General features: G+C 34.8%; 1 protein-coding gene across 1 annotated transcript in view; it reads right to left on the reverse strand.

The window, feature by feature from the left end:
* RYR3 (ryanodine receptor 3) overlaps positions 1 to 19,026 on the reverse strand; it is a gene marked incomplete at its 5' end in the record, with an annotated part of 29,136 nt that extends 10,110 nt beyond the window's left edge. Inside the window, 15 exons of the mRNA XM_009703699.1 lie at positions 436 to 478; positions 3,424 to 3,554; positions 4,176 to 4,373; positions 6,756 to 6,842; positions 7,489 to 7,657; positions 10,146 to 10,204; positions 13,836 to 14,908; positions 14,998 to 15,150; positions 15,465 to 15,546; positions 16,670 to 16,774; positions 17,149 to 17,277; positions 17,678 to 17,766; positions 18,181 to 18,261; positions 18,608 to 18,745; positions 18,953 to 19,026. Coding sequence (XP_009702001.1) covers positions 436 to 478; positions 3,424 to 3,554; positions 4,176 to 4,373; positions 6,756 to 6,842; positions 7,489 to 7,657; positions 10,146 to 10,204; positions 13,836 to 14,908; positions 14,998 to 15,150; positions 15,465 to 15,546; positions 16,670 to 16,774; positions 17,149 to 17,277; positions 17,678 to 17,766; positions 18,181 to 18,261; positions 18,608 to 18,745; positions 18,953 to 19,026 — 2,611 coding nt within the window. The remainder of the gene's footprint in view (positions 1 to 435; positions 479 to 3,423; positions 3,555 to 4,175; positions 4,374 to 6,755; positions 6,843 to 7,488; positions 7,658 to 10,145; positions 10,205 to 13,835; positions 14,909 to 14,997; positions 15,151 to 15,464; positions 15,547 to 16,669; positions 16,775 to 17,148; positions 17,278 to 17,677; positions 17,767 to 18,180; positions 18,262 to 18,607; positions 18,746 to 18,952) is intronic.
* Between the last annotated feature and the right edge of the window lie 149 nt (positions 19,027 to 19,175).

The following is a 19,175-nucleotide window of genomic DNA, read 5'->3' on the forward strand; positions in this document are numbered from 1 at the left end:
GGGGGGGGTGTGTGGCTGTGCATAAAAAAGAAAAATAGAAGCATTAAAGGCTATTATCTGAAAGCTTATGTATAATTTGCCATCATTTAAGCTGGCATGTTTTTCTTTTTTTAGAGGGATGAGGGGGCTTTGTATCCTAAAGATGACAATGACTGTAAATTAGACCTGCGTGGCTGATTGACAGCACAAAGTTATTTTGAATGCCTGAGTCTAGGAAGGAAACCGCAGCCTTCTGTCTTCCTCCCTTCTCCCACCTACGCTGCAGCTGCCTGTTCACGGAGACATTTACCACAACAATGACTTCCATAAGACAAATTTCAGTTCTGAATTATTTGTGTATTTATGTGTACAGAAGTATATTACACATAGATATCTGATTTAACTGATTAGTAGATTATTGCTATGACTAACATAATAGAAATATAAAAAGCCTACCTTCCGTTTTACAAATTTGTCCCAGTAATTGTTAGGAAAGGACCTATATAGATAAGGCAAAGATATTTCAAGTTATTTAACTTGTTTGGGGAAAGAAAAAAAACAACCAAAAAAAGAAAATACCATGTTCCTGATCACTGCAGATTCTGGTACAATGTCATTCACTCACACACTGCACTTCACACACTGCACTTCAAATTACGAGAATTTCTTTTCATGTGGACAACAGATGTTATTAATCATCATTTGCTGCAATATTATCTTCGCTCCCCTCCCCCTTTTCTTTTTCACATCCACAAATATGATTGGCTACAAAAGGACAACAGGCTAAATATTACCACTTAATGATCCCAACAACTCAAGAATAGGAGAATAGGAGGGTAGTCACTGTAATACCATTAATCTCCTAAATAAATAAATACTTTAAATACTAAATAAATACTTTATTGCTCCTAGCCATAAAATCAATATGGACAATGATTTTCAGAGGAAAATAAGAGAGTCTTGTAGCATAAATAATTTTTAAGTTCACTGGATTACATTTCAAATAGAGGCTGAACACTTGGGAACCAGTGGGCAGTTTGCCAACATAAAATTAAAATTCAAAAAATATTAAAAAACTCCCAGAAAATAGCAAAGATCATTTGGCAAAAACAGGGGTTAGTGGTAATCTTGTTCTCAGGTGTATCATACTGTTGTTACTGGATCTGACATCCCAGAATAAGACAAGGTAAAAAAAATTTATATTTCTAAAGCTGCAAGGCAGTTCAGCTAAAAAGCATTTTGCATCATCTGCCTCTGAGCAGCCATGCCCACACTGATAATTAAAATAAAAGCTATTATGCATACAAAAGAGAAAGAAATGAAGCAGCAGATCTCAAACACTGAAGAGGTGTCATGGTGTCTTTTATTGAAAATTCCCTGCTTTTTTTGAGTCGTGACCATGATGCTTCAAAAAGCAACTAGTTTTATCCAGGGGAGATCTTAGAACAGACACTAGGAAATACATCAGCTTTGACCTGCAAGAAAAAAGGCAGGATTCTCTCTTATCAGTGACATTTCCCTGATCTTCAACTTGATCATAAAAAATACTGTTCTTGAACTGAACTGTCTTATGAATAGCAGCGCCCAGGAATTCTTCATTCTGACAGTCTGACTGTATATTATGTTAGATTTGAAGAATGCCAATTAGCAGGAAACACTACAAAATCTAAGGTTTTTCTCATCCTATTTCATGGCTGTCTCACTGAGTTGAGCAGGAAGGTATAAAATATGCAGGAAGGTAAAAAAGAAAAATAACTGCTTAAACTAAAGGACAGTATTGGTAAAATAAAGCAAGTGTTAACATCAGAAGAATAAGATTCCAGAACACTGTTTGGCTGGGATGCAAGGCAAACTTCCCAACTACTTATTAAGTGTTCAATTTTTTATTTTTCTGAATTTAGAATAGAATGAAATTACTCCAGATTAAGGCAAATGGTTTCAGGGACTCAGATGGTATATTCTGGTCCAATGCTCTGTATTCTTTCCTTCCTTGATTTCTCAGACTTTTAAGCAAAGTATGTCTCCAATGTAGCTAGCTTGTGTCTATCTCTTTTACCACAAACATCTAGTGGTGCTGCAGTTATTAGGGAACCTCTTTTACCTTTTTAATTACTTTATTTTTCACTTATAGAAAGCACATTTCAGTATATATACAACACTGGGTACCCTCCAGCAGTGGTTACCATGATGGTACAATACCTGCACGAAACCTTGAGAGTCAGTTCACATCAGAGGGATTAGTCTGCTTAAATTAGCCTTAATCTTTTATTCAACTCCAGCAGACAGTGCAACATGCTGAGAACAGGCTGTATGGCATGTTGTTTGGGATAAGCTGACAATCTATCTCATTAATTCATGCTTGTTTTTGCTGAGGATAAACTTACTGGATGTCTAGATAGCTTGCTAATCAATAGTTAAAGAAATGAGCTGGAAATTAAGCAAGCTCTCCAGTTTCCCAATTGCCTTCTATTGTAACCTTAATAATATGTGCTAGTCTGTATTTCTAACTGAAATTAAGGAAAATTCTTAAAACTCAGGTGTAGGAAAACAAAACATTCAAGAATTTCCAATTTTATCAAATACTTACTTATGCCTGCACATACTAGCCACAACTACTTTGTGACTTGTAAATAACTTTGTTCTTTTCCAGTTTTCTGTTACCGTCCTTAAATTATTAGGGAAAGACAAGAATCTAAGCCTAGGTATACTAGTACCAAAACATGATTCTAGTTGTTTTGAAAGAGTGAATTCTGGAAAAGAGCCTGTAGACAAGGCATTGTTTCAAAAGAAGAGAGTTGACTTGCTGTATTTCTCTGTGTCACTCCTACAGACTGCTGCAGCTTACTGATATCTTTCTTTTTCTTGCCTACACTTGTATCATTCACTCACAGAACACCAAGTGAGTCTCCTAGAATCAGTGCATGACTACTACAGTATTTGCTATCGCAGACAACGTGACAGTAATTCCTGTCAGACCTACTCAAATTCTGGGATTGCTGTTTTACACTAGATTTACTTCTCTTGTCACATACAAATTTTGTTAGCAAGAAGTGGGAAAGGCAGGCAGGAGAATACTGCTACACAAAATGAATGTGAAATTGATTCACTGAAAAGGATGGAAGCTATCTTTTTAAAACTTTCTCAGTAGTGACTAATATGTGAAACGTCTTGGAGAGAGCTTGTGAGGTAAGATGCACAATCCTTGCAAATCCTAGAAAAATGAAAAGGAGGTGGAATATACATGTTATGATAGTATTTATTAAATAAACAGATAATACAGGATTTCACATTAGAATCTACTACTGTAGCATCCAATATAAGATGAAAAACGCCTTTCTTTTAGATGAACTAGGTGGCAGGTGGACAGGGAAGGTCCTAGATCAGTGGCTTAATGAGCTATAATATTTATAAACAGTTTACATAGAACCGTTTAATTTTACATACGGAGTATTTATAACCAGGCGATCCCATTGTCCTTTAATATCATCTTCAGATGGCTGTTCAGTTATGTATAGTCCGTCAAATTCCAGCTTCCTAGCTACCTCCTTTTCTCTCTTGAATACAACCAGAGGGACCTATGAAAATGACCGTGGACATCATCATCATGGTTTATATATTTTCAGCAATCATGATAGCTACCTACAGTATTAAGTACCCTTTACAGTACTATATAAGACCAAACATCACACTGCACCTCCCACAAGCAGATCAATGCCTAGCCAGTCTCTGAGCAACGGCCACCTTGGAAGTCAAGCCCCAGCCCCAAGTTTTTACCACTGAGCATGACGTTACATGGTATGGAATATCCTTTTGGTCCATTCAGGTCAGTTGTTCCAGTTGTGCCCCTTCCCATCTTCTTGCCCCCTCCCAACATCCTCACTGGAGGATGCACAGAGTGGGTAAAGCAAAGAGAAAGCCTTCACACCATGCAAGCACTGTTCAGCGATAACCAAAAGGTGGGTGTGTTACCAGCACTGTTTTAACCACAAATCCAAAACATGCACACTGCTATGAAAAAAGTTATCTCCATCTCTGCCAGAGTGAGTACATGAGGAAAACATCTACATACTGAGTAGTGAGAATTTGTAAATGCCTAGGTACAAATAGGTATTCCAGTATTGGCTCCAAAAATCACTTTGGGACATAGCCAATGTTCTTTAACAAATAATAGATTAGTAGTAAGAATCAGAACTTGCCTTTAAGCAATAGTATCCAATCACACAGACAAAGGAGATGATAGTATGAATAACTGCCAGTGCTCTGAGAGCAGGTGCCATGTAACCTGTACTTTCTTCTAAAACAAAAAACACCATGCCCTCCTCCTCTTCCTCTTCATCAAAAGAGTTCCAGAGATTAGAGTCTTCCTCTACTTCATCAAGTGGCTCTTCTGTCACCTGACAGAAATTCAAGCACGTTGAAAACACACAATAAACTTAAAAGCTTTTCCTTTCCTACAATGACAAATGGTGTTTTGCAAAGCCTGCTCGGGAAGATGATAGAATGTTAGCTTTGAACAGTAATGTCCTTCATTTTCACAGCAGAAGTCTCCACATCATCTCACATCACTGAAAAGAGAATCTAGAAGAAGCAAGTACAGGCATATGACAGTTCACAAATCTCTCCTTTAACAGTGCCATAGCAAACCCAAAGCAAACAATGAGAAAGGCAAAAATGTTTTCTTGGAAGAACCAAACAATGACAGGGTTAACTAATATGACTGAATTTAGGGTTTGTTTTGTAATCTATGTTGTTCCTGATTGCTAGAGTCTAGAAGGAAGCAAAGTTCTCACGATATCAACTTGTACATTGTCCATAAGTTTTTATTTCAGGACTTAGTTTAGAGCTTACAAATTAATACAGTATTCAATCAGTATTTCGTAAATACCCCAAGCCACAAAGTGGACATACTGACCTAAATTCTTCCAGCGACTTTAAAAACCTGGCCTTTAAAATAAAAGCCCAAATTGCCCTTCTTTTGACATCTTCATCTGAAAGCTGAAGTCTTGTTCAGTCTTGTTTGGTTCCCACTGACTCTTTCCTGTATCTATGACAGATGGACTTTAACTGATAAACACAAACTTTTGTCCTCATTCTGCAACGGAACGGGTTGTTGGCTGGCCCACAAGACCCAATGAAAAGCAGAAAAGAGTGAGGAGAAAAGGACTGGCATAGACAAAAGCAGAATTCTGCGTATACCTTTGAAGTCCATCTTCTCTAACCATATGGGATGGAAAGAGAGAGGCAAGAAGGGAGCCTTCAATAGCCCTGACGGTCTTTCTCCTGGAATGCTGCACAAACATTCTACCCAGTTTTCAAGAGCCTTTTAGTTCTTTGCCTGCCCTGTCTCTGAGACTATAACTGTTGTAGGAGTTGCTTTTCAAGGTATTTGAAATCAAGATTCAGTTACCTCTAGACTGAATGTTCAGGCAGCTGCCTTTGTCTTCTCTACAGTTTTTGGTGGTAAACAACAGAACCAGAAAATATAATATTGGAAAACACAAGATTCATCACCTTATTGCAGCTTGCATCCTATATCTAGAAGGGGAAAATCAAAAGGGCCAGATTCTAGGATTAAGATAAATGAGGACTTTTCCTACAGACTTCAAATTTGTAAGTAAAGGAAAAAAAATGAGGCTTTTATGGATGGGGGTTCTCTTTAATGAATTCTATTCCTTTTCATGGATAGATGTTGTGAAGATTCAGGAATAAAATTAGTGAAGGCTGCTGAAGATGTTCCACTTTGTATCACTGGGTTATACACCAGAACCTGAAGCAACTCATTAGATTCAGGTAAAACCCTAAGATTAAGTTTGAAGTATGGATGTATAACCTTCTTCAGTGATATAGAAAAAGAACTGTAGCCTACTATGAAAAGTCTTGTCTTGCTTTGTATTTCTTCTGCCTGGTCATACCAATCAATTAAACTTCCAATCCCAGCATAAAAATAACTTCATCACAACAGTCATTAACAACCATATTGGCAATAACAATGAAGAAAGTGGAGCAAATAAGTATGAAAACTGAATTATACTCTCACATGGAAACATAAAATGGGAAAAAAATACACATTTGATATTCATTAGAGATTATTAAATTCATTTAAAAATAAGAAAAAAGAAATTAAATAAAGCAAGTACTCCCCCCCAAAACGCCAAACACCAGGCCTGAAAGGCATGAAAAAAAATTATGAATAAATTAAGTATAACTAAAACATATGAGCTCATCTCATTAAATTGAGACATTACTCTGATTCTGAAATTATGAATAAACTATTTCCCAGTCAAGAATGAGTGTAGTCAGTAGGGTTCCTTTGAAAAAGCAGAAATGTAATAATTGAGAATAATCAGATGAACTGAAGTTCTTTAAAACAGTATCAGTATCTTTAAAACAAATGAGAGAAAAAAATGCAACAGTTTTGACATTTGAGTTATTTTAGTCGGATTTCAAATTTCCCATGACAAGATTAACAATCCAAACAATAACAGACTTATGTGAGTAAATGAAAAAATGCCTAGAAACACAAGCTCAACTATAAAGGATGAATGAAATAAATCTGTCTTCATTCAACCTGAGTAAAATAAAAACAGAATAGGTTTAATACCACAAATTTTAGTTACAAAATTTAAAATATTATTTTAACTACTTCATATCTAAATGCTTTAGTTTATGTTTGAAGGGTTTGTAATAATGGCTTTATTAAACAAGCCTTGAAACCATCATTAAATACTCCTCTGGAAATAACCAAAAAACATTTAAAGAACAATGCATAATCTTACCTTGTAAAATAGAAGGATAAAGTTGATGGCAAATGCAACAAATAGAGCAAGAAACCTCAAGTTATAAAAATTTCTTGCCAAGTAGTGCTAAAAGAAAAAATAAAAATAATTAGAGGTGGCCTGTAGCTAATATCAAGATAAGAAAAGTAGGCAGCAAGGTTTCTAAGAGAATAAATACATAATTGTGTTGCCTTCATACACCAGTTATAATGAGCAATGAGCAAGTGCATTTCTTGGCAGCCTATTCTCCCATTTCATGGTAAGTGGGATTAAAAATAATAGGCTTAAAATTTCAACAGGGAAGACTGAAACAGAATATTACGGAAAACTTTCTTGAAGGAAGTCTGGAAAAGAAATGCTAATAAAAGAAATTGGAATAAAATATTTGAGAAGGTTTCAGAGAGTTCATCATTTGATGAACAAAGAAAAATCTTATAGAATATAGAATTACAGATTCTAGAAGTTTGATTATGGAAAATAGGGAGCTCCTAACGAGGAGCTCAAGAGGTTAATCTGTCCTGTTAGAACAAGACAGGAGAAATTACACACACAAACACTTTATTTATATAAGTCTATGAGGTATTATAAAAATCACCAAAGACTGAATACAGCCAGTCATTTGAAAGCTCATGCCGATGTTCCTTTTATGACATTTCTGCCTTCAGTATCAAACAAGTGTTCTATATTACATCAATAAAAATTCAATGACTAAAAGAATTTATTAAAAACTTACAAGCATTTTTGTTTGATAAATTTCCAAAGCTTTGAAAAAGTTAGCCATAACAGCCTCTGGTTTCTCAATTTTTTGTCCATGCCTTCGCTTCTTTTTCTTCATTTTTCCCTCTTCTTGCTGCTCAGATTGCACTTCCTTTGCTTTATCTTGTTTCTCACCATCTTCCATGCTAGAAGAAAGGTTATGTAAACAAAAATACCTAGCCAAACTTCCATTCATTTAGAAGGAATTCTAATTCAGAAAGTTTGGCTTTGAAAGTTAGTTTTGACACTGGAAGAAAAATGATTGTAAGCAAAAGACTTGAGGTAGATAGTAAACACAGAGTAAAAAGAAGTGATCTTAGTTTCAAATGATATGCAAGAATAGAGTTGTTGAGGGGAGATCAAAAGGGTAAAAAGCCAAAAATCAGGCAGAAGCTACTGTGCCAAGTGTGAAGTGAATAATGTTGGCCAAAACGAGTGACATACCTATATACTCAACACAAGCAACATAAAAACTTTAGGAGCTCACATGTACTTTCTTGAGCCTGGGGCTGAAGAAGAGAAATAAAGCCTTTGGGATTTGGCACACAGTATAACAACTGAATCACAGTATCATAAAATGAATTCATTTCAGTCAAAGCAACCACTGTTGTTACAAAGATGAATGAATAATAACAAGGAAGTTTGCTTCAGAGAGTTGTACCTTACAAAGTATGTACAAGATGACAATCATTCCTTCTGTGCCACTGAACGGCCTTTATGAAAATCAAGTATCAAGACTGTATGTAGTAACAGGGGAATTTAGTTACTAAACTAAAAAAAAAAAGCTGAATTTGCATATATGTAAAAGAATGTTGAGGCATTGAGGTGGTTGAAAGTTTTAGGCATAAGCATAAAGAAATGCAGTATGTTGTTCACTTTATCGCACTACTACTGCAGTAGGAATCATGCGATAGGTGCCTAAGAATGTGTTTATCTTCTACCAAAAAAAGTCCCTGTTGCAGCCTCAGAAATGTAATCCATTTAAACTCCTATTTTTAAGCTGAAGGCAATTTGAATATGCTGCAGAAGTACATGCAAGGAGAATTAAGCATGGCAGACAAGACATGACAACAGGGAATAGGGAAAGTAAGTCCAATAAAATAACAGAGGTGGAAAGAGATCATGCTTATGGAAAATAAGAGGTGAAAAAGCCTAAAATAAGAAAATCAGTGGCACAGGAGATTTTGGGCGAATTCCTAGATATTTATAAATTACTTCACTGAAGGACTGGTGAATATGCTACTGATGTCTAATTCAGGAGACAAAAATCAGTCAACAAAGTCCAGCAGTGATATGATTTAACAAAACTTTAAAAGGGTTCATTTGATCAATCTAAATATTAGCCAACTTAATAGTACGTTGTAACATGGTCTAGATAAAACAGTTTCTGAAACGGCTTATTTTGAAGTTACTGTCTTCATACTGAGTAACACTCATCAACAAGTTCTTTGGATACATAGTACCAAAAAAAAAAACCATAGAAGAGTTTGTAAGTGTACTTTTTAATTACTGGAAGTGCTCTAAACCATGAAAATAATATGCTTAACATCCCCACAGGGATTGAAGAGAGAGACAAATCATATCAAAACAATTCTGTGACAATAAAATGCAAGAAGGGGACTTTTTAATTGCAGAAGAATGTTAGATGCAGCCTGAAAGGTAATAGTTAGTAAATGAAAATATGCTGAACCACCACAGATAGTGCAGATGGCATAATTTAATGAGGTAACAGAAAAAACCCTAAAGAACTCCATTTAAATGCACACATGTTGGGCATATATATATGTGTACACGTTCTTGTCCATGTCAGACATACATAGATACATGTATGTATATACACATACATATACGCATAAATACAGACATATAAACATATATACACGGAGGAAAAAAAAGGATACTTTTCAGACAACCTATACAAAGGGTATCCGATCCTAAAATATCGACCCCAATGGTGCACTTAAAAAAATTAACTTTGGTAGGTAAGAGGAGAAAGATAAATTAGGCTGAAGTAAACATTTTAAACATGAAGCAAACCAGAAAACAAAGAAAAAACCCTATGTATAGCTTTTGAATATGTAAGAATCTCTAGGAGATCTTTTGTGTATGTCTACAAATATTTTAAGGGCATTCATCATGCTGCAAGTCTACCATGTGGCTGCAGGTCCAGAAAGACAGCATGCCCCTTACAAGTAGGATGCTGCTAAAGCAAGGTAAACATTTTAAAAGTTGTTTATAAGGCAGTCATATGCAGGATGACTGGACAAAGGAATGTATATGCTGTCAAGTTCACAACTTGAGAACAGATAAAACAGCGATAATAAACATTGTTTGGTTAGTCAAATCTTGTGTTTCAATGATTCACTATTGTTGCCTGAAAATTATAAAAAAAGACAATAGCCACAGATTTATTTATGCAGATTTGTCAACGGCCATAAAAATCAGAATACCATTTTGTTGCCCACTGAGATGGTCTGCCACCCCTTAGCACTGCGCTGCTTTTCAAAAATCTGATGAGACAAAGTGTAGATAAAGTGCTTTGAATACTGAGCATTTCTTGGCTTCTTTCTGGCCAAATTATTAGCATTAGGAAGTAGCAAGGAATTGAACAGGAATTGTGTAAAAATAACTTACTCAGCCTTCTCAGCTCCTACTTTTCTTTCTGTTTCAGCTTCTTTTGCAATTTCAGATATCTGCAAAAAGTATTTTAACTGTCAAAATGGATGCATTCAAATAAAATTTTGGTTACTTTAGTTACTGTTTTCTAAGAAACAAATAAAATAATTACCACACTATATTTTTATACCACTTTGCACTTTTAAAGTGTTACATTTTTAAAAATAGACAGCTCAGACTAGATTTTAACAGCGAAAACTGCAGAAATTCTTCTGATAGCCTTTTTCAGTATAGTGTTACCAATACTGTAAGTAGCCCAGTTGACTGAAAAACTTAAAGTAATTATACATGGTTATCAGACAGATTATCTGACCAGTTGAGGATGAATGTTAACTACATCCAGATCATACCCTAACACAAAAGTCACTCACAAAGACTCAGTGCAGTTACTGATTATGTGGAAAAGGAGCATCAGTTTGCCTCATTCCAAATATGAAACGAGGAATAATGTATCAATGATAGCATCAAAAATCTGAAAAAGATCTGTGTAATTATCAAGTATTACAAAACCCAATTACTTTGTCAAGATCAACAGATGCAACTGAAAACAGACAAATATTTAAACAACTTTTACTTATGCAATGTTTTCTTCAAACTATTTATCCTAGATGAGTCGATGGTTCATTAAACCTTACTGGCACACCTCACAAGCATCTAAGTATGTGTTTACAACATTCCCTTGAGATAAGGAAAGACCAATATACAATTTTACAGATGGCTAACTGCAGCAAAGAAGCTGGGGCCTGGATTTCAAACTCCTTTAGGCTCAGTGTCCAAGACCAAAGTAAACTCATTTCAAATGCAGTTTGAATATCTAAGCTTCACTGGAAATCAAAGAGATGCAGTCTCTGAAGTCCTAGATTCACAAAGGAATCTCAAATGTCTAAATTTGTTACCATTCACTTTTGCAAAAACCTGTCTTAATTTTTAACACTTTTCTGTGTTCTCTCAAAGTACTTAGACACCAATTGTCTATTGGTGTATTTTCCTACATTTCTCATTAATACATAAATAGAGTTATCTAAACTTTTCCCCCACTACTCACCTGGATGTCTACCTCTCGCACATAAGTAGTGAAAGAAGTTACTAAATCAATCTTGCCTTGCTTATCTCACCGCTTATTTGTGGAACCTCATCTAGTACAGGTGATGGAAGCATGTGTAACTGTTCCACAAAGAGTCTCCCTTAGGATCTCAAGTTGTTGGAGAGTAATTCAGAGATCGTTTGATGATGCCTAGTTCTTCTAAGGCATGGCAGGGGGGGTGGGGAGAATGAAGAAATACCTAACCATTCTCTCCATGCCTCTATCATATGCCCTTTCAGTCGTCTCCTTTCCAGGCTGAAGAGCCTTAACCTACTTAATTCCATACAGAAGATTTGTTCCATATTAAGTTTTAATAACTTTTTGACCTTCACTGAACTTTTTTCAGTTTTATCACATTCTTTTTGAAATAGGGGAATCTGGTCTTCAAGACACAGATATACTTTGGGTTCATGAAGCATAGTAATATTCTGGGGTTTTCCTCTCTCTATTCCTTTCTCAACAATTCAAAATTGCTTTTTCAATCTGTGTCGACATTTTCACTGAACTGATACTACTGTACAACTCTATTCCCAAGATTTCATACCCAAACAGCAACAATGAGCTGAAAATCCAACATTTTACATGTAAAATGACAACTTTTCCTCCCATATACATCACTTCACTGATTTTCATCTGCTATTTTAAGGCAACTTTCCAGTCAGCTCTTGATTTTACTGCTATGAATAACATAGATTTATCAGCAAATTCTGTTCGCTCAGTACTTACTTATTTTCTTATTTGTGAACCTGCATGGCTCTCAGCACAAATTCATGTGGAACTTCACAGTAAAAACTAAGTCCTAACAACCTTCATCATATACAATTTCATAGGTTATTTTGCAGTTTCTCTGGCTATATGGTAATGTCATTGACCTTATCACTACACAATTGCTTTTCCAGTATTTAGAGGTAAATTTTTGTTTCTATCCATTTGTGTAAGTTTTATTATTGTAAATGCTTAAGAAAGACATAGCGACTTCCTGAAGGGAATTTTTGATTCTTACATTGCTTTCTTCGTTGAGCTCTGCTTAATACTTATATCCAGTGCTCTAACTGGATTACCTGAGCCATTCATATACACAATGTGAATGGCAATTTCTGTAATACAGGATTAACGTAAACATGATTTTGTTAAGTTTCACTAGATAACATATTAAAGTAAGAGCTGGATAAATTGCATAGCTGACTTCACAGTAATGACTCAAAGCATCTGCATAAATTACTGAGCATTTTTATCAATAGTTACAAACAAATATGAAAGAAATGTATAAATCAAAGTAAAGCAAAGCAAAATCTAAAATATTTACTCAGATCTGAAGTAAAATATTTACTTCAATTGTTGAAGAAAATTCCAAAGTATTTACTCAGACCTGCTAAGATCCTTAAGTTAAAACAGTATTTTAAAATACCAATCACATTACATTTATGCTAAATGAGACAGGATTTTAAAAGACTGTCATTTTTAAGTAAACACATAAAAATTAATTAATAATAAGAAAAATAAATGAAAAAATATAGTTTGATCTAGGCAATAAACAAATCTTGGAGAAAAACATATAAAATAATGAACTAAGAAGTTCTACAATGGAGGTTTATCTTGAAAGTATCTGGAAAGCACACCATAAAGAGGTGGATTAGATGAGAGGAAAGATACATTTGAATTAGAAAGAACTTCTTCACTGTTAGAGTTGTTAGGCATTGGAACAGGCTCCCCAGGGAGGTGATGGAGTCACCATCCCTGGAGGTATTCAAAAAACGTCTAGATGTGGTACTTCAAGACATGGTTTAGTGGACATTGTGGCATCAGGTATACGGTTGGACTTGATGATCTTTGAGGTCTCTTCCAACCATAATGATTCTATGATTCTATGATTCTATGAATAACAAGTAGAAACAGATCTGAAGTGTAAAACAAAATGATTTCCAAATATGACAAATGCATTTGAGTTTTGACATTTAGTTCAATCCATTTTTAAACAGAATGATGAATTCTATTTAGCTCAGCTGAGTGGAACAAAATATATTGTTCATAAAACAGAATAAAAGTAAAGAATGATTATATGATAAAAATTAAAGTAACAATAAATTCAGGAAAAATTATTTCAAATAATAGGAAAAAAGGATATTTTATTGTATATGATCAGTAAAGCATGTAGAAGACAGACAACAATGATAAGGCATTATTATGGAGAAAGTAGATTGTAAAAGTAATTGAAATATACTGTGAAAAAATGGAGTATGCAGAATAAACAAGATTCTGAACAATTTAAAGCAAAAACTGTGCCTAGATAGCTGCTAAATATTTTTGTTTTCAATAAAGTCCAAATGAACAATAACAACAATTTACTGCAGTGAAATCTCAACACACTGGGCTGAATTTTTCTGCCACGTAAATTCTCCTGTTTGTTTTTAAAAGAGTACGGATTTGAAAGTATGTTCTCATTGGGAACATTTATTAATCAGTTAACTGGCAAATAATTCAGTTACTAATAGAAAAATCAGTAATATATTTGTAGTATTATTATTTTCTGCAAAGAAATACAAAATCTCTAACATACAACATACCTGTAATCCTTTTTTCTTATGAACTGTGTTTTCCAAAGATGACTGGATATCAGTACCAAGGATTTCTGCAATATCTCCAAGTCCAGCATCGTGACCATGTTTTGAGCCTCCTTCTTTCTTTGTATGAATGCCAAAAATTTCTGAGATTATGTCAGTTTCTCCCTTTTCACCCTTCACAAACTGCACAAGTTCAGCTCTGATGCCATGCTCAGCACTTTCAGCTTTTTCTGCTTCCATAACATCATCATGGATTCCAAACTGTGTTGGGTCAGGCATGTCCCCTAGTATTTTAGTAACTTTAATGTTTTTGGCTCCTTCAACCAGGCCACCCCCAAATACAGTGCTCCAAAGAATCTGGAAAATTCCCCACACTACAGTAAAGAACAGTTGGAACATCCCTACAAATAGGATCCAGAAAAAGGAGAAAAACACTTTCACCATCTCTTTTACTGTCATCTTTCTAACTTTCCTGTATTGTTTCCTTAAGTTCTTCACAGTAACCATTTTTAAAAAGTTGGCAACATTCTTCTTCACTGCAACACAGGCCATTGCAAAAGCTGAAGCAGATTCCAGGGACTTCTCTTCATCATCATCTCCAATATCCACTACATAACAAGGTTCTGCCTCTTCCTCTTCCTCAGGTCTCTCAGATGAATCGGTTTCAGAGATCTGGGATGCTAACTGCATTTCAAAGATTGTGTCTTCACAGAAATTCACAAAAAGTTCCATTTTTTCTTGCTCTCCACCTTCATTTACAACATCAAATATGAACTGTCTTTTGGATTCCTTCACCTGTGGTTTTTCCCACTGCATTCTACTGGATTCACTGATTTCAAAGTAAACTCTTTCTATTTTCTTGGCTCCACCCATTATTTCAATACGGCCAAGGTATGGTTCAAAGTAATTAAGAACACTTTCTGCAGGTTCAAGTAAGCTCTGAAGGCGTGAATCATTAGGCATGTGCTCTGAAAGGTTTGTTAGCAATACTGCTACATTAAATCCAATGTCTTTCGCTGGTTCATGGAATCTTTCCACAAAATCAACATAGTTAAACATATCATTTTCATCAGCTTCTGCACAGGACAGCAAATCTCTGACTGTATGTATTGTTTTTGAGCCTCCATTGATTTCTGGAATTCCTTCTTTGAAATGATGCCTTTACCATCTGGGTCATGCTCTTTGAAAGCCTCTGAGTTAGTCAGATCTTTTAACTTGAGGAACATGTCAAAGAACTTCAAAATCATTTCTACATTGCTAGATGATTCTACAAGCGTGTCTACCATTTGTTTTCCAATAGTTCCATTTACAACGTTACCTAAGTAGTGTGTTAAAACAGGAAGTTATTTGGCATCACTACATTTTAAATAAATAAATTTCATATTCATGCTGAGAACAGAACAAAAATGTTCTTAAATCTTCATAATTTTTCTTTCAACATGCTTTTCTATAGCAGCGCTCTTTTCCATGACTATGTATATTCCACAATAATTGCTAAATAAATAAGAAATAGGTTTTTCCTGGCATTACATAAAGGCAATTAGACAGTTTAGAAAGATTAATGCAATTATAATACTTTATATTATGAAGCTGAGATAATCATATTTGACCATAAAGAAAAACAGGTCCAACCTTCAAGCAGTGACAAGAGCATCACTACCATATCCTTTAGCAGATCTAGCAGTTCTTTAAGCAATTCAATCTGAGCAGAGTCCTGTAAACAAAAAAAAGGGTGTATAAGGTTGTTTTTAATTTGTATTTACCTGGAAAATTAAATGCATTTGGAAAAAAATAGTATGCAGGATGCTCATCTAAATGTAGTTCACATTCTTCAGCAACATTTCATTGTCATTTTTTTATAATTACTATCAGAAATCTTATACAATATGAGGGTAACCTACTACAGTAGAGGTATTAATGCTTTAATAAAGCTTAAGGAGTACCAAAGTGCAGATAAGGGACAGCAGAAACTCACAAAATTGGTTGCTCGACAGATCTGGCAGTATTCATCTCAGAAAGAATCTATCCTTTCTCAGTTCACAGGGAATATTTAATGGCATAATGCATTACCACTCAAACAGAACTTTTCAGATTAACTACAGAACATGATAAGTCTAACATGGATTTATGAGTAACATTAAAGACCTAAAACTGTCAAGTATCGTCAAAATTCTGATACAATTCTGTAGAGTGGGAAGAAATCTTATGAGTAAGTCAGAGGGCAGCATAGACAATAAGAGTGAGGAAATGAGACTCTGTTGCATTCAGTGCCTAGTGGTTTGAGTGTATGGGTATGCTAAGCAGAAGTCACAAAAGAACATAGAAGCCTGAAACTATGAAGAGGGGTGGCACTCCACAATGCCCTGCACAGTGAAATCAACACTGCCTGTTGCCTTCCTGCTCACTACCTGTGATGAATTATCTGGACAAGTTGACTGACTGTCACAGTCTCTCCCTCTTTGAATCTTTCCCAGCTTTCCTCTTGCCCTACTTAGCTGTAGCATGGGAACCATGCTGTTAATAGTGCTTCTGCTCTGACAGATCATCAGGTTTTGGCAACAGGGAAGAAGGGACCAAATTACCACCTTCATTATCAGAAAGGTGTAATTGAGTTGGAAGCAGTGAGTTTGACGTTAAAAAAGGTGAGTGCACAGTAATTAATGCCAAAAGGAGTGATATGAAGATGCTAGTCCTGAGATTCAGTCTTGGACCTCTATATTACAATAGGCCCATCCACAGCTAGTATCAGAACATTAACTGCCTTACAGCTTTCAACATTCACTTGACTGTAATTTATATACATATGCAAAGAAGGATTACTTGACTACTGAAAATACCTGTGAAAGTTTCATCTGCATATTGGCAAAGACATGAAGAAAGCCAACAACTGCATCCCACAGCCTACTATGAGCCAGACTCTGTTGATTACCGATGCAAGGGCCCTAAAAAAAATGAAGAAAACCACATTTTTTATTTATAGAAAATAAAATAAAACAAAACAAACAAAACAGTTTGCTTTCCTAAGATTTTTCCCTGAAAAAATAAAAAAAGAAACTTCAGGCTTCCACAAAGCTACACGAGAAAACTTCCCAAGGTCTCTGGTATCTAGTGCATAAATACTGTATCATATCATGTTAGGTATGCAGTCATTCACATGTTTTAGTATTAACTTTACACTGGGCCAGGGATTCCACGTAACTTCATCAAAATCAAGAAAAATAAAGCCAAAGTATATACAAATTTATGATAGGCCATGATCAGGCCATGTAATCATAGAACTTCAGTGTTGGTACCTTTAGCAAAACATTTTGTCTACCTGGATATATTCTGTAAGGGAATTGAATATTTGTTTGGTGACAGCCAAAGCTTTAGAGAAGTTACGTTGTCCTGATTCATCGATGACATCCTTTCCTGAATAGTACCAATAGAAGTCACTGATTGATTCCTAAGAAAAAAAACAATGTTATATTTTCTAGTTTTGGATTCTGTATGCAATATTTACTGCCTGCATTTGTATCACCAAAAGTTGAATCAGCAGCAGATGAAATTTAGTATTTCTGTGTCGATCTATTTCTCATGAGAATAACTTCTTGCATTTTTATCTAATTCTGCTCCCTGCAGAAGTGAACAATGAAATAAATTAACAAACATCTGGTTTCACACAGAATTCTGAAAGGTCATCTATTTTAAAAGGAAAGAAGAGATGAAATAAATTAAATCAGAATTCCTTCTTTTAGATATCCCTGAAGAGAGGATTTTCACATTTGATTTCAGTAAAATGTGAATTTATAAAAATGAAGGAAAGGCAAATATGTTATACTGATTTTCCTCTGTTTTTTCCTCACCTGAAGACGCAAGAGATAGTCAACTGTACTAATGATAATATTCACTGTTGTGGTGTTGCCCATCTGAGTACGCAGGTAATTCTGAAAATCTGAAATAAGAAGTGATTTGTGCTTGGTTAGTATATATAGGAATAAAAAATGCATGGTTATTTTCATATTTTCATGGAGACATCAAGAACACATTCTTTTTCAGTACCGTGCTGGGTACAGATGCTTATGTGGTGGAAATTGAACTACAGTAGACCACAACATAAATACCACTGCAGAACTGTTATCCACAAGACTTGCAATAGGCTTTACTATTAATGATTGATAAAAACTGAAATTACATTAAGATTCAAAAATTCAAATCGAACTCTGCAATTCAAATTATTGGCATGCCAGTTTCCCCTCAGAAAACTAAAGGAATTACAGGAAAAAAACCATTAGAATCAGTTCTATTCAACTCTATTTAAGAACAGACTGATCACACATTTTCCCCAAAATTAATTCAGTTCACTTACCATTGTTATGCCCTTCACAGAGCAGTTGTAAAAATCTAAATAGATCTCGAGTAAATTCATCATGCTGCAACACTTTTTCACCTTTAAAATACATAAATACAATGATTATGTGACAACTGTTATGATTAAATATGCAGAACATATAATCTTACAGCAATCTTTAAAACTGGAATTCTAATAAAAACCAGTATTATTAAAGCGTTAAAGCAATTTAAAAGAAACAGACTGATAATAATGAAAAGAAAAACTGAGACAGAAAAAGCAAAGCCATAATATTTAGCACTCCAATGCATCCATGGTTAAAAAAAAAGGCAACAGGATATATATCTAATAAGTAAATGGTTAGTTGTAACTAAAATCATGCCTTAAGTATGAATGACACTTCTTTAATAAGCATCAAACTGTTTATCCAAGCTGAACACACAACCTGCTGCAGACGATAAAGCTAAACCTAAAGATATCCGGGAAGATGCAATGAAAGATTTCTCTCTGTATTTGCAACACATTTTTGCAACAATAATATTGAAAACTGTAAACCCAAACATACCACGCTCACGAACGATGACTGTGGATCAAAGAAAAATAACAAGAATAGAGGATAAGAATATTGGAAGTTACAATGTTTTTCTTAAAAATTATTGCTAAAGATTTTGTAAATATAGAGCATATTCAGGACTCAAAGCCTAGATTTACTTATAGCAAGTTTATCAACAGAAACCTCAAGCACAAATAATGTTTTAAGCACTACTGGAATCAATTTCATTCTACTTACGAGTTCCTTCTTCAGTAACCATTCCCAGGCCTTCTGCTTTATTTTGTCTCTCAAATGCATTCAAGTCAAGAACACTTATATTGAAAAAAAGAACAATCAGGAAAAAGTACTATAGTATACAATGGAAAATTATTTTCTTCTAGGAAATCTCAGGGGGTCTTCAATAACTAGTCTTGACTCACTATGACATGCATTGCCTGGTATTTTATTTAATATGAATATT

Source organism: Cariama cristata, unplaced genomic scaffold (assembly GCF_000690535.1).
Source record: "Cariama cristata isolate BGI_N322 unplaced genomic scaffold, ASM69053v1 scaffold34807, whole genome shotgun sequence".
NCBI lineage: Eukaryota > Metazoa > Chordata > Aves > Cariamiformes > Cariamidae > Cariama > Cariama cristata.